This window comes from Alosa alosa, chromosome 15 (genome assembly GCF_017589495.1).
Source record: "Alosa alosa isolate M-15738 ecotype Scorff River chromosome 15, AALO_Geno_1.1, whole genome shotgun sequence".
NCBI classification, from domain to species: domain Eukaryota; kingdom Metazoa; phylum Chordata; class Actinopteri; order Clupeiformes; family Clupeidae; genus Alosa; species Alosa alosa.
The window spans coordinates 30,445,749-30,460,990 of NC_063203.1; the positions used below are offsets into that span (position 1 = coordinate 30,445,749).

The 15,242-nt window shown below is 45.3% G+C and overlaps 1 protein-coding gene across 1 annotated transcript in view; it reads right to left on the reverse strand.

Moving 5' to 3' along the window:
- The window catches only part of LOC125307938 (tyrosine-protein kinase receptor UFO), a 62,602-nt gene extending 52,493 nt beyond the window's left edge, over positions 1-10,109 (reverse strand). Inside the window, 4 exon segments of the mRNA XM_048264069.1 lie at positions 1-165; positions 1,600-1,700; positions 3,245-3,452; positions 9,399-10,109. The exon segment at positions 1-165 is cut by the window's left edge and continues 18 nt beyond it. Of these exon segments, the coding sequence (XP_048120026.1) occupies positions 1-165; positions 1,600-1,700; positions 3,245-3,452; positions 9,399-9,486 (562 nt within the window). The 5' untranslated portion in view covers positions 9,487-10,109.
- Positions 10,110-15,242: the final 5,133 nt, after the last annotated feature.

Sequence of the window (15,242 nt, forward strand, 5' to 3'; positions counted from 1 at the left end):
AGGGGGATCGGGACATGGGGTCGTCCAGCGTGTTGAGGGGGGCTCCGTCCTGCAGCCAGATGATGTGGACGGGCTCGGGGGGCCCGTGGGCGACGCACAGCAGGGACACGGTCTTATTGGCCACCACCGACATGCGCTGCGGCTCCACAGAGAAGTGCGGCAGGCCTGGGGACCACAGGAGATCACAGGAGGACATGAGCGGACACCATGACTGTCAAGTGTTTTCTCTTCTTGGCTGTGCTTAACCCTCACTTGATAGGGCGGTACCAATGCTGAACATTTAAACTGGGTTTCACTCAATAACTAGGCCTCTGTTCCATCTTTATCCTTTTTTATTTTGACCTTTTGACCTTTCAGTCGCCTTCATTATCAGTTAAAAAAAGGCAATGACAAAGATTAACCATGTTAAATCATCAACCCAACTCCCACTCAACCCTAAAAACACATAACCAAAAGAAAGCAAATCAACCAAACCAAAGCAACACTCAGTTTCCATCAGTTCATACATTCAGAGATGTAACATCATCTTCATATAGCTCTCAAATACGCTCCTGAACATGAGGCAAGAGAACATCATCTTCATATAGCTCTCAAATACGCTCCTGAACATGAGGCAAGAGAACATCATCTTCATATAGCTCTCAAATACGCTCCTCAACATGAGGCAAGAGAAGAGGAGAGGAGAGGAAACATAACGAGGGGAGGAAAGCAGCTGGGCTTGGATTGCATTATTAATCTCATGAACTCATTAAAGAATATAGTTTCAGTTCTTCAGAAAAGAGACAAGGAAGAGGTCACGAGAGAAAAGAAAAGAGACAAGGAAGAGGTCACGAGAGAAAAGAAAGGGGAAGGAACGGAGAAGAGAAGAGAACAGGGGAGAAGAAAAGAGAAGAGAAGAGAAGAGAAGAGGAGAGAAGAGAAGAGAAGAGAAGAGAAGAAAATAGAAGAGAAGAGGAGAGAACAGGAGAGAAGAGAAGAGAAGAGAAGAGAAGAGGAGAGAAGAGAAGAGGAGAGAACAGGAGAGAACAGGGGAGAAGAAAAGAGAAGAGAAGAGAAGAGGAGAGAAGAGAAGAGAAGAGAAGAGAACAGGGGAGAAGAAAAGAGAAGAGAAGAGAAGAGAAGAGGAGAGAAGAGAAGAGGAGAGAACAGGGGAGAAGAAAAGAGAAGAGAAGAGAAGAGAAGAGAAGAGGAGAGAAGAGAAGAGAGGAGAGAAGAGAAGAGGAGAGAAGAGAAGAGGAGAGAAGAGAAGAGAGGAGAGAAGAGAAGAGGAGAGAACAGGGGAGAAGAGAAGAGAAGAGAAGAGAAGAGAAGAGAAGAGGAGAGAAGAGGAATGGAGAGAAGAGAAGAGAAGAGAGGATGAAGGAAAGGAGGAACTGATGAGGAGAGGAGTAAGGGCAGGGGCAAAGAAGAGGGGTAAGGAGAGGGGTAAAGGAGAGGGGTAAGGAGAGGGGTAAGGAGAGGGCAGGGGTAAAGGAGAGGGGTAAAGGAGAGGGGGGATGTTTGCATAATGAAAGGGAATTATTGACAGGCTGTTGTTAAGGTTAGATAACTGCAGACTTGGTTGACACTTGGATGATTGGGTTCTGCACACACACTCACCTTCCAGCTGAATGTGCCCCTTATATGACCGAGTGAGTTCCTCTCCATCCATAACTCCACAGTGGTACGCGCCCATGTCTGTGAGCTGCACAGCCTCAATCCTAGAGAGAGAGAGGAACGTTATAATATACAAGGCAATTTTTGCCTTATGAGACGCCTACTTCACAACCATCTCAGGAAGTTAAACATATCCACCACAAACATCACCACTGATAGTATAGACAGACAGACAGACAGACAGACACCCATCTAAAATTCATCTAAATCACAAAACAGACAGGCATGAGTGTAACAGACAGATTGTAATTACTTGGTTGGAAATAGGTACAGACATAAACTCAGACTCACTGAGAGAATCAAACATCCGCTGTGACTCACACACAAACAAGACAGACAGACAGAAACCCAAACATAATCTTTTCGATGTTTACAAAAGACTTTCAAAGAATACAACTCAGCTTTTCTAAAGAAGAAATGTTTAAGAAAAAACACCAATCTCTACATCCATCTGAAATCTTTAAATATCTTGAAAGAATGCAACATGGCAATGGTAAAATGGCAAGTGGACTGCATTTGTACAGTGCTTTTCTCCAAAGCGATTCAACGATGCCTCTAAGTTCACTTCAAAGGCTACAATTTATTCAGAACTCCGCAGCCAGACTACTCACTCATACCAAGAGATCTGCTCACATCACCCATATTCTTTCAGCTTCACTGGTTACTGGTTCTGTCCCGAATCAAATTCAAAATTCTACTACTCACTTTCAAAGCCCTCCATGACCTTGCTCCTCCTTAACTCTGTGACCTTCTGATCTCCTACACTCCTTCCCGCTCCCTCAGATCCTCTAACCAGAATCTCCTCTCAGTTCCCCACACCAGACTCTCTACCCTACAGTAGGTGGCAGGTCTTTCAGCGCCAGGGCCCCTACGCTCTGGAATTCCCTCCCTCAATCCCTCCGTGATTCTCCCTCCTTTCCTGTCTTCAAAGCTCATCTTAACACACTTTTCACCTTCTGCATAGACTCGCAAATGCCTTTTATTATTATTATTATTATTATTATTATTATTATTTGTCTTGCTCTGCGTGTGCTCTGTTTGTGTTGACTTTGTGAAATGACCTTGAGTCTGAGTAAGGCGCTATATAAATAATAATTATTATTATTATTATTATTATTATTATTATCCTTTCACACACACACACACACATTCACAAGGTGGAAGTGAAAGTGGAGCTCAAACACGATCTTAAGCTGCCGTCCACGTCCACTACCACCCGTCCACGTCCACCACCACCCGTCCACGTCCACCACCACCCGTCCACGTCCACTACCACCCGTCCACCACCACCCGTCCACGTCCACTACCACCACGTCCACGTCCACTACCACCCGTCCACGTCCACCACCACCCGTCCACGTCCACTACCACCACCCGTCCACGTCCACTACCACCCGTCCACTTCCCACTGCACAGGCGAGACCAGAGAACAGAGCTCTCTCTACCACTACCACCCGTCCACTTCCCACTGCACAGGCGAGACCAGAGAACAGAGCTCTCTCATTCAACCATTCTGCCACTACCACTCATCCACTTCCCACTGCACAGGTGAGACCGGACAACAGGTGAACCAACATTCCAAACTCACCTGAGTGTGCTCATGACGACCCAGGTGTCTTGGTCCACCTGGAGCTGGATCTGGTTGGTGTCGGCCATCTCCAGCATGGTTTCCCCCTGAAACCAGATCACGTCTGGGGGGCTGTCGTCTCCGCCCTGGCCCTGGAGGTGGCACTGCAGCTTGACCGGCTTCCCCAGGGAGGACGTCAAGTTGGTGGGGCTCTGGACAAAATGAAGGCCTTTGGGGAGGGGGGGTTGGGTTGAGGAAAAAAATGCAATGTTTAAAATGGGCTGTGTGGTGGTCCACAGGTGGTGGTCCACACAACGGTCATTCATTCAGGAGATGAGGAGCTTGTTACATTAAGGTGTGCTCATGCTGATAATCAATCATACACTAATGATCCGTTTGCTCTTAAAGGTGCCATGTGTAAGAATTGAGGTAAGAATATCCAAAAAAAGAGCTACACACATCAAAAGAATGAGAAGAAATAAGGGTCATGATGTCATTAAAAAAATGACAAGGTATAGTGCTGCAGAGATATCAACCTGAATTAGCATGCTAAATTACTAGCCACAGCCCGACAGGTGTCATAATACCAGTGTCGGCCATGGGAGGCGGTATGCGGGCAACATAACCGCAAGCCAAACTGCAATACACGTTTCTTGGTTGTTACTTTAGGGTAGACTCACTTTCTGGAGGTATACTGCCCCCATCTTTTATGGAATGTGGAGTATGAATTGATTTTTGGCGGACATTACACATGGCACCTTTAAAGCTGCAGTCGGCAAGATTTTTATGATCATATTCACTGAAACCAACACTACGCTTCGACAGAACAACATAAATCAGCCAGTTTTAGAAAAAAAAACACACTTCTACCTCCACCTAGAGCCTGCTATTTGTTTTGCAAAAATCCACTGCTCCTGATTCTTCTGGTCCAATCAGAGCAGGGCTGTGTGATATCTGACTGTCAATCACAGTCTGGTGCAATCTGGTGCGCACTGACAAGCACAAACTCGATGAGAGAGTGCTCGATGGTAGTGGGTGAGGGGCATGAGAGTTGTAAACATTCAAGTCCCCTCAATCTGTCAGACTTGCCAACTGCAACTTTAATAAATGTGCTTCTGCTGATAATCAAGCATATTGCATCATACACTAAAGATCCGTTTGCTCTTAATAAATCAATGATGGGGTACTGTGGCACAGCTGCAGTGTCCAGAACACACTCGGGTCCCCACGGTCCCCAACCCCGGGTCATTTCGCAATACCATCCCACCTCTCTCTCACTCACTGCCTGTCTCTCTCTTCACTGCCCACTGGATTAAAGGCATTACAAAACCCGAATAAATATATAAAACAATCACTTGTCATTCAGTATGTGTGCTATACATAGCACAACCCATTCAGTATGTGTGCTATACATAGCACAACCCATTCAGTATGTGTGCTATACATAGCACAACCCATACAACGTCTTGCTTTTCTCTTTAACTTACTTATCTGTTATCTCCTCCAAAGGACTGAGGATCACTGACCACTTAAAGCTATTTGAATGCACATGTTGTGAACATTCCTTACGTTCAACATCATTGCACATAGAACTATAGGCTGTCATAATACACTGCTCAAAAAAATTAAGGGAACACTTACAGTTTTCCACAATTGTTAAAACACATTTTTTGAAACCTTCCACCCTTTTCTCCATTCTCAAACTACATTCACAGAATGTCTGATATGTGCTCAGAACCAAACAGTGTCAGAATACCGATCCAGTGTATGATTGAAGAGTTCCCTTAATTTTTGTGAGCAGTATAGTTCTGCTGAGATGAGAACTAGCACAATGTGTTACATCAAAACTATTCCCAAACTTAAACCCACAGTGACTCAGTGGACCGTTAATGCTGAAGTATACCACAACTGGCTAGACAACTGGCTAGAGAACATTTGACTTATTTAAGCAACAGGTGAAGTGTCTCCAACTTCTACCAGGTATGCAAACACCCCGGGCTCACTGATATTGGCCTTAAATAGGTTGTGAGACGCAAACATGAAGACAATGCTATCTTATCAGCATGAAGCTCTTATCAGAAGACGGCTCTTAATGGGGAGAGAGTTGCTTCCATCCCACTGGGGTCAGTTAGAATGTTAAAGGCATTCCGAGGGGCAGGCTGGAATTCTCTGCTAGATGCAAGAGGGGTGAATCAGAACATGCCTCACCTAACCTGCACAGTGTCAAACGCACAAGGCGACTGCCAGGCAGTTAGCTACAGTATGGGCATGAATCACCACGCCTACCACACGCTCTCTCTCTCTCACACACTCTCTCTCTCTCTCACACACACACACACACTCTCTCACCATAGAATCAAAATGCCATGCATTCTTTAGCTGGCAGGGCCAGAGAGAGACTGGAAATGTGGCCTTATAAAAAGAGATGGTCTGGTCTAAAGAGTTCATTGCTCTTTCAGGACATTTCTGCCTTAAAAAACTCCTGCGCTCAGTTCCTGCTTGAGTTCCTCAAAAACATTGCTGTGCTGGCAGAGTGGTGTCTGATTTGCTTTTCTCAGGCATTCAGGCCCACTAATCATGTCAACCAGCGATCTTTAACCTGACTTGTCTGACCTATGATCAGGGGGCATAGATCTGTTTAACTCGGTTGGATATTTACTGCGACAGGCACCCAAACACTCGTGATTTATATCCAAGACCATTTGAAGAGCCTAAGAGGTCTACTTGCACTTAAAAACAAACACTAACTTCACCAAATATCACTTCTGCTTATGAATACAGAATACAGCCTTTTACTGACTTTCAATATAGACAAACTATAAAGTCTCCCAATAAAATGCCTGGTTTCACACAAACACACACACACACACACACACACACACACACACACACACACACACACACTAACACACACACACGCTTGGGGTTCCTCTGCCTGACAAGGACACTGTTGGTGCAGACAGAAAACACATGTGGAATCGGACATGACTGCCCCGCACTCTCAGAGCGATTAAGCAGAGTCATGAGTGCAACACAAACACACACACACACACACACACAGACACACGCACAGACACACACACACACACACACACAGACACACGCACAGACACACACACACACACACACACAGACACACTAATGTCATCACACACACAAATACACATATGCACACACACACACACACACACACACACACACACACACAGAGTCTAGGGCTCCCTGGGTGATGTTTAAGAGTAAGCAGGCCCTGCTCATAAGGCCTCTCCATCCCTCAGCTGCCTCTCTGATGTTAAACTGTCTGGACTATCGTCTCTTTGGGACTGGACTATCGTCTCTTTGGGACTGGAAGATCGTCTCTTTGGGACTGGATTGGACTATCGTCTCTTTGGGACTGGACTGGACTATCGTCTCTTTGGGACTGGACTATCGTCTCTTTGGGACTGGACTGGACTATCGTCTCTTTGGGACTGGACTATCGTCTCTTTGGGCCTGGACTATCGTCTCTTTGGGATTGGTCTATCGTCTCTTTGGGACTGGACTGTACTGTCATCTCTTTGGGACTGGACTATCGTCTCTTTGGGACTGGACTGGACTATCGTCTCTTTGGGACTGTACTGGACTATCGTCTCTTTGGGACTGGACTATCGTCTCTTTGTGCCTGGACTATCGTCTCTTTGGGACTGGACTGGACTGTCGTCTCTTTGTGCCTGGACTATCGTCTCTTTGGGACTGGACTATCGTCTCTTTGTGCCTGGACTGGACTATCGTCTCTTTGGGACTATCGTCTCTTTGGGACTGGACTGGACTATCGTCTCTTTGGGACTGGACTGTCGTCTCTTTGGGACTGGACTGGACTATCGTCTCTTTGGGCCTGGACTATCATCTCTTTGGGCCTGGACTGGACTATCGTCTCTTCGGGCCTGGACTGGACTATCGTCTGTTTGGGCCTGGGAGTCGGACGTGCTGAGGGATGCAGCGCTCTGAAGCCTGACGTCTCACGTCTCATGTCCAGAGTGGACAGAAAAGAAGGGAGAGGGGGACTGCAGAGACTGAGTTCAAAACGAGAGCAAGAAACAGAGAGAGAGAGAGAGAGAGAGAGAGATGAAAAGAGAGAGAGAGAGAGCAAGAGACAGAGAGAGAGAGAGAGGGAGAGAGGGAGATGAAAAGAGAGAGAGAGAGAGAGAGCAAGAGACAGAGAGAAAGCATGAAGGCAGTAGAGAGAGAGAGAGAGAGAGGGGGGAGATGAAAAGAGAGAGAGAGAGAGAGAGAGAGAGAGAGAGAAAGAGGGAAAAGGGGAGAGACTGATGATCTAATTTCTCTAATCTCTGTGTATTTCACACATCCCCATATCTCAGCTCTGGTCTGTTCTTGCGCCATATTTCATTCAGTTCCATCTCCTCCTCTAGTCTGCACAACTTCTAACACCGCCATAACTCTCACACACACACACACACAGACACACACACACACACACACACACACACACACACACACACACACACACACACACACACACACACAAACACACATACACATACACATACACACACACACATACGCCATAACTCAGAGAGGGAGATCCACATCACTCCACAAATATACCACAAAAGCTGTTAAAGCTCTCTCCCTCCCTTCTTACCTCTCTCTCTCTCTCTCTCTCTCTCTCTCTCTCTCTCTCTCTCTCTCTCTCTCTCTCTCTCTCTCCTCTCCTCTCCCTCCCTTCTTACATCTCTCTCTCTCTCTCTCTCCTCTCCTCTCCCTCCCTTCTTACATCTCTCTCTCTCTCTCTCTCTCTCTCTCTCTCTCTCTCTCTATCTCTTCTTCTCTTTCTGTGTTATCTCCATCCTTCCCTCTTTATATCAAACGATTCATTCTTACACCCCCCCTCTCCATAACACACACACACACACACACACACACACACACATCTTGTGGCTGTCTCCCCTCTCCTCCCCTGGCCTTTTCATGCCATTCTTCTGGATTCATGGCTTCACTGGCCGACCCCCCACAACCACCACCCTCGCCCCTGAAGGCCCCGACCCCTCTGCCCCAACCCCCCCCACACACACACACACACACCCTACCCCACTACGACTCAATCCATCATTTCCCCTGTCTGAGAGCAGAGAGTCTGACTCACACTACAGCACATTCTCTGGCCCTGCTACATGCCCCCCCCCCATTCCACACCGCCCCCACACCACGCAAAAAACCTCACACTCCACTCCCCCGGCGCTCCCTCCATCCCAAACAACAGCAGCACACACACACACACACACACACACACACACACACACACACACACACACACACAGTAGCAGCATCAAAGCTTCTCAGAAGCATTCCAACAGACAACTTCAACCCTGACCCAGACCACTAGAGGCGGGGGAACGGGTGTGATGGGGGGGGCATACTTTTTATCACACTCCACCGGGGAAGGTGCAGCCAAAGATCCCAGACAGAGATTGAGAGACATGCTCGAAACTGGTCACAAACAAATGCGCTGGCATGGTCTAGACAGTCCACCTAACCAAAACAACATCTGGGCAAGACAGGCAGACCGTCACTGAGGGACAGGTAGACATAACAATGTCTCAAAACACAAGTAAACGATGAGTTGGACTTTTTGTTTGTAAAGTAGCTTATTCTCCTGACTAACCATTTATATCTGATGTTCTCAGACTCAAACATAAACTATCCACCACTGTTGACAAATTCATCTCCCTGTGCAGGCAAGAGATAGGAGACGACTGAAGGTTTGCGCAGGGGTCACACCTGCTCGCCTCTTCAGCAGAAAGTACCTGTCCTCCGCGCTATCTGACACTGACATTTACAGATACAGCTCTAACACTGTGTCTTTGATCTTCGTTCTGCTTCGTTTAACAGCCTTCTGCACTATCCCAGATGTCAGACAACGGGAACCATCAATTGCAGTTCCGCATGCAGTGATTTCTGCAGTGCATCCTCTCTCTCTCTCTCCCTCTCTCTCTCTCTCCCATGCTATGCCCAAGGGTTTCGAAGGTAAACACGGCTGGGTTTCAGCTCAGCGTTAAACCAAAACTACTAGTTAACGTGTTCTTCAGTCAGAGAGAAACTTTCTTCAAAGTTTTGACAATAGGGCAGATTCGACCATGTTAGTGAACGCAGACAGGCTGGGAGGACCCTGGCTTACCTGACCATGTTTCTGCTGTCACAAAGTTCAGCGCGTGGAGTAAGAAAGTAAACAACAACAGCGTAATCTTTGCCACAGTCTTCATCATCCCCTCCGATATTGATCCAGAGAGACTGAAAGTGTCTGATTTCGTATCAGGAACTTGTTGAATGCGTACTTCGTGAAATGGGTTTATAGTCTTTCACCGCATCCTCTCGAAAATTTATCCTGATCCCGATTTTACCAAAAAAAAAATAAAAGAAAGAAAATCACTGAAAATTTGCGGTCTGGTTGTGTACAGGTAGTCTTCAAGCGATGGTCTGACTACAGACAGAGTGTTCTTTGCTTTTTTCGGGGTTTATTGTTCTCCTTTTCAGTTTCGAAAGTGTAAAAATGCTACACATTCACATTTCTTTAGGTTGGTGTGACTGACCGAGGAAACTGTCCGTGTGGTAGTCGCCCTTCTGTTTCCAATTTTGAAGTTTTCTAATCGAATTCCAGAAAGAAAAAAACGGGTCCGTGGCTTGAAATTGGAACAAACGCAGAGAAAAGAACCGGCTTTCATAGAGAGTTCCTCCTAAAGTTATTTCTAGAGTTCTGTGTGTATTTTTACACCAGTATTTCCTGCGGTCTCTGTTGCCGTCTGGTCCCTGTGTGTTGTATCCTCTCCAATCCTCAATCCTAAAGTTTCTCTCCCATCAGTAGTCTACTTTAGCCCCACTCGTTCCCTCCCTCCCTCTCTCTCTCTCTGTCTCTCGCTCTCTCTCCCCCTTCAAACAGGATTCAAATTCCTCAACTCAACTTCTTTCCATTCTCCTGTTCTCCTCCCCCCGTTCGCGCCCTCCCTCCGCGAGCCTGTCTTTTTTTTCTAGCACAAGACGTGAAAAACCTTGAGGCAGTGCGCATTACTCCGAGACAATTCCCACTTAGGCTCTTTAATTATCAGTGCATTACCTCCTAATGTGCAGCTATCCTCGTCTTTTCTCATGGTAGACTTTCCACCTCTCTCATTCTTAACCACATAACTTCAGCCCCAAAACATAGACTCTCTTCAACAAATATTTTTAGATTATGTTCATTTGGTACCATCATTCATGCATTTCTGAGAAGATTTTTCAATTGATCATAATTCTTAATTTAGGCCTATTTATATTTGAATGAGAAATTATTTTGTAGTCTTCATAAGAACCATATTGTGAAGTGTCACTGACTCATAACTTGTGGCTCACTGTGACTCACAGACTGCAGTGTTAAATGTTATGAATACTTTTTCCTGTGAGTGAATTTAAAGCATGAATTTGATCCTTTTACATCCCACTTCAGGATAAGAGAGAAAGAGAGAGAGAGAGAGAGAGAGAGAGAGAGCATTGCCAAAAAGCTCTCTGGGAAGAGTCTGTATTTAACAAAATGTGGATTATGGCATTATGAAAGCTAATTTGACCTATAAACAATTTAGACTGTTGCACTTTCCCAGAACTCTCCTGCAGCCTCTGAGGTCGATCCTGCCAGGGCGCTAATTTAGTCGGACAAGCAAACATAAACATGGAAAGAGACCAAAGGACATACACAAATGAAGACATTTGACTGAAGAGTAGTGAAGCACACACTGTTTGTCTGGTGAGCTTGTCTTCCTGGACAGGCAGCAGCAATAGCAGCAGCGAACGTCTTTATGTGAGGAGTTTTGATTTACTGCCGCCCGAGAGAAGAGGATCTGTGCATGTTTGGACATGGAAGTGAGAGCAGGAAAAGACAGGATGCAAGTGGAAGGATGGATGGACACTGTCTGGGAAGGAGTTGGGAAAAAAGAACGAGAGATAACAGAGAGAGAGAGAGAGAGGGGGGTTCATGCACCCTTCATGAATAATTGATTTACACACAAGATTCCCTGCTTTCCCATGAAGCGAAGAGGGAACTCTAGAGGCTTTAGGTTCTTGGGAAGAGTGTGTGTGAGAGAGAGAGAGTTTGGGTGCACAGGGTGCAGTGGACGTGCGCTGGCCCTTTAAGAGCCGGGGCTAGGGACAGCCCTGAGTTCCCAGGCTCTTTCATGGAGAATGAGCGAGTCTGAGAAAGACCCCTTTGTGTATCCTCTCTTTTCAATAGCACCAGAGGAATCAGCCTCACACTGCACAGATAGAAAGAGAGAGAGAGAGAGAGAGAGAGAGAGTGAATGAAGAAGAGACAGAGAAAAAGAGGGAGAGAGTAGAACAGAGAAAAGTTTGCAAGAGAGAGAGATAGAGGGAGGGAGGGAGCCTTCGAGGGGGTCCACATAGAATAAAAAGGGAGGGAGTCTTAAAAAGAACACAGAGGGAGGGGGTGAAAAAAACACCAAATTAAGAGAATGGATTGGCTCTGAGAAAGAAAAAACACCAAATTAAGAGAATGGATTGGCTCTGAGAAAGAAAAAACACCAAATTAAGAGAATGGATTGGCTCTGAGAAAGAAAAGGAGAAAGAGCTCTCTGTGCATAGACGGAGTGGGGGGGGGGGTGCAGGGGTGTCGGGGGGGGTAGTCAACTAATCAGAAGAGTGCCTGACTTCAGATGTAGCCGTACTCCAGCCATTCACACACCAATCCAGACGAACAGGTCTTACCTGGGCCAGCACACCCCCACACACACACACACACACACAAAGGCGTCACCCTCTCTCTGTGCACGGGGGACCTGCCATACTGAAGACAGAGTGAAGCAAGGTGTGTGTGCCGTGTGCATACCTGCAGACAGGTGCGGCCCAGCGCAACATCATGGGCAACTTCAGTTTCATCCAACTTTATTGCCCCAGCGCAACATTATGGGCAACTTCAGCTTCATCCAACTTTATTGCCCCAGCGCAACATCATGGGCAACTTCAGCTTCATCCAACTTTATTGCCCCAGCGCAACATCATGGGCAACTTCAGCTTCATCCAACTTTATTGCCCCAGCGCAACATTATGGGCAACTTCAGCTTCATCCAACTTTATTGTCATTGTGCAGACTACAAGTACAGAGACAACTTCATTTAACTTTATTGCCATTGTGCAGACTACAAGACAACTTCATTTAACTTTATTGTCATTGTGCAGACTACAAGTACAGAGACAACGAAATGCAGTTTGTGTCTAACCAGAAGTGCAAAAAAGCAGAAAAGTGCAATGTGATATACAAAGTATAGACATGTGGTGCATATACCGTATAAGATATGTAATGCACTGTAGACAGTAGTATAGGTTAAGAAGGTGGTATGATTTAAATTAAATACAAACATGTGCAGTGTATTAGCAGTAACCTTATAAGAGCAGAATAAATATGGCTATGTAGTAAGAACAATGTATGAACAACATATACAGAGATGAGCAGTGTAGTAGCAGTAACATCATACGAGTAGTAAGAATAATATAGATATATGCAGTGTATTAACAGTAGTATATTATGAGAAAAACTGGCCTGGTTGGTTGGTTGTCACTGGGAGATCGGCAGCATCACACAGCATATGTTAGTTAATGGACATAGGCAGCATGTAGTTAAGGGACGTAGGCAGCATCACACAGCATGTGGTAGTTAAGGGACATAGGCTGCATCACACAACATGTGGTAGTTAAGGGACATAGGCAGCATCACACAGCATGTGATAGTTTGTTAAATGGTTGTTTCATTTTGACTAAAAAATAAAGTAAATGTATACCTGACAGTCACAGTTGATTAAAATCAAAGGTTCCTAGGGTTAACCTTTGAAATTCCATAGAAGATGCTTGGGGTCATTTTTGACCCCACGTATGGAAAAGTGTGGTACTGATACAAAAAAATGCAATAACTTAGAAAAGATCCCCATTAGATACAAATCCAAATGGCCTCATATCAAAGACAACCTATTTGAGTTATACATGGAAGATTCAAAGATAAAAATGTTAAATGACCAAGATATTGCAAAAAAACAAAAACTGGGGTCAGTGAGCCCACTTATGCATGTAAGGGTTAAGGGACAGAGGCAGACTCACACCATGTGCAGGGAAATGCTCCCTGAGGGACGCTGAGGTAATCATGTGCAGGTAAATGCTCCCTGAGGGACGCTGAGGTAATCATGTGAATCCACATGCTGTGGCAGTGTCTCATTCACCCCAGACTCCATGTGCTGGAGTTCTCTGACATAAATATCATGTTTTAATTCAGCATTGTTGGTTATTGCGGGTCTTTTAGACTTAAACGGGTATTTTATGTCATCAGTCCTAATAGTCTTAATCAGAGTTATTTTATGTCATCAGACTTGACACTCTTTCACCTGCCGTGGGAACCTCCCCAGTCGTACGATCACATAAACCCCTCCCCTTCTCTGGCCACGCCCCTCTGCTGACGCTCCGAAACACAAACACTGCTGCCTGCTCTCAGCTCTAGCGGGACTGCAGCCTGCTCTCAGCTCTAGCGGGACGGGGATGATGAAGTCCCGACTGGCGCCCAGTCACTGGCGCCCTCTGCTGGAAGCTAAGGATTTTTTTTTCCCCAGGAGGAGTTATGATGAAATGTCAGGACAATCTCAGATGCTTTCTCTGCAATGCTGCATTTAGTATAATTTGTATTATAGTATATTTAGGATATTCTTTATCTTCTACTGTCCTTATTGCTTAGTTGTGTTTTTATATTATATACTTTTAATTATTTTTTCTGCTGTTAGTGAATGTGTGTGTGATGTCTGTATGCTACTGAGACCCCTGGGGATCAATAAAGTATCTATCTATCTATCCATCTATCTATCTATCTATCTTGTTATGTAACTAGCGGTAAACATGCTGTAGAGGGAAACAACATTTGGTCACATTTGGTCACATTCATCACTGCTGATAAACCAGCCTGCAGGCTGAATGCAAAAGACATGACTCAGCAGATTGGCTGGACCTGAACACCTGGTGACCTGCTCTCTCTATCATTGCCCTTGACCAAAGAAGGTCACCTGTGATCAGGAACATCCACTCATAATCTGAGAGGAAGCAACAACAACACCAGACACAATGTTGCCCTTGACCAAACACACACACACACGCTTGTATAGATATGTGTGAGTATGTGTGTGTCTGTCTGTCTGTCTGTGTGTGGGTGTGTTCTGCCCATGTGATGTCCCAGGGTTTTGTGTGTGCGCATAATGTGTGTGTGTGTGTGTGTGTGTGTGTGTGTGTGTGTGTGTGTGTGTGTGTGTGTGTGTGTGTGTGTGTGTGTGTGTGTGTGTGTGTGTGTGTGTGTGTTTGTCTGTGTGTGTGTGTCTGTGTGTGTGTGTATGCATGCATGTGTGCATCTGGTGTTATGCATTAAAAGGAAGTAACCCTTACATGGTTGCAGACCGACCTCCACACACACATGCACACACACACACACACACACACACACACACACACACACACACACACACACACACACACACACACACACACACGGCTTAACCGTGGAGCAATGAAGTGAATGATACATTCTTACAGTATAGTATACAGGTCTATAGTATGTTTGTATTTGTAACTAACTTTTCATTTTCATAACTTTCTGATGTAAGGAGTTGCACACATAAAACTTCAGAGATCAGTCAGTCTATATGCCCAATCAATACATCTTTATGACAAAGAATAAGATACAAATTTTACATTTTAGTACATCAACAATATTTGGCAAATAATATTTATAAAATGTTACAAATAAAAAAAGAAGACGAATAAATCAGTACAACATATTCAAAACAGTTAAAAAGTAACTAAGAATAATGAATTGGACAGTTATGTGTGTAGAGTCTGAATCAACTTGTGTTTTAATCAGTTTTTGTTTAGTTTGTTTGTTTATTTTGTGTCCACATGCATAAGCGCGCGCGAGCGCGCGCACGACGTGTGTGTGTGTGTGTGTGTGTGTGTGTGT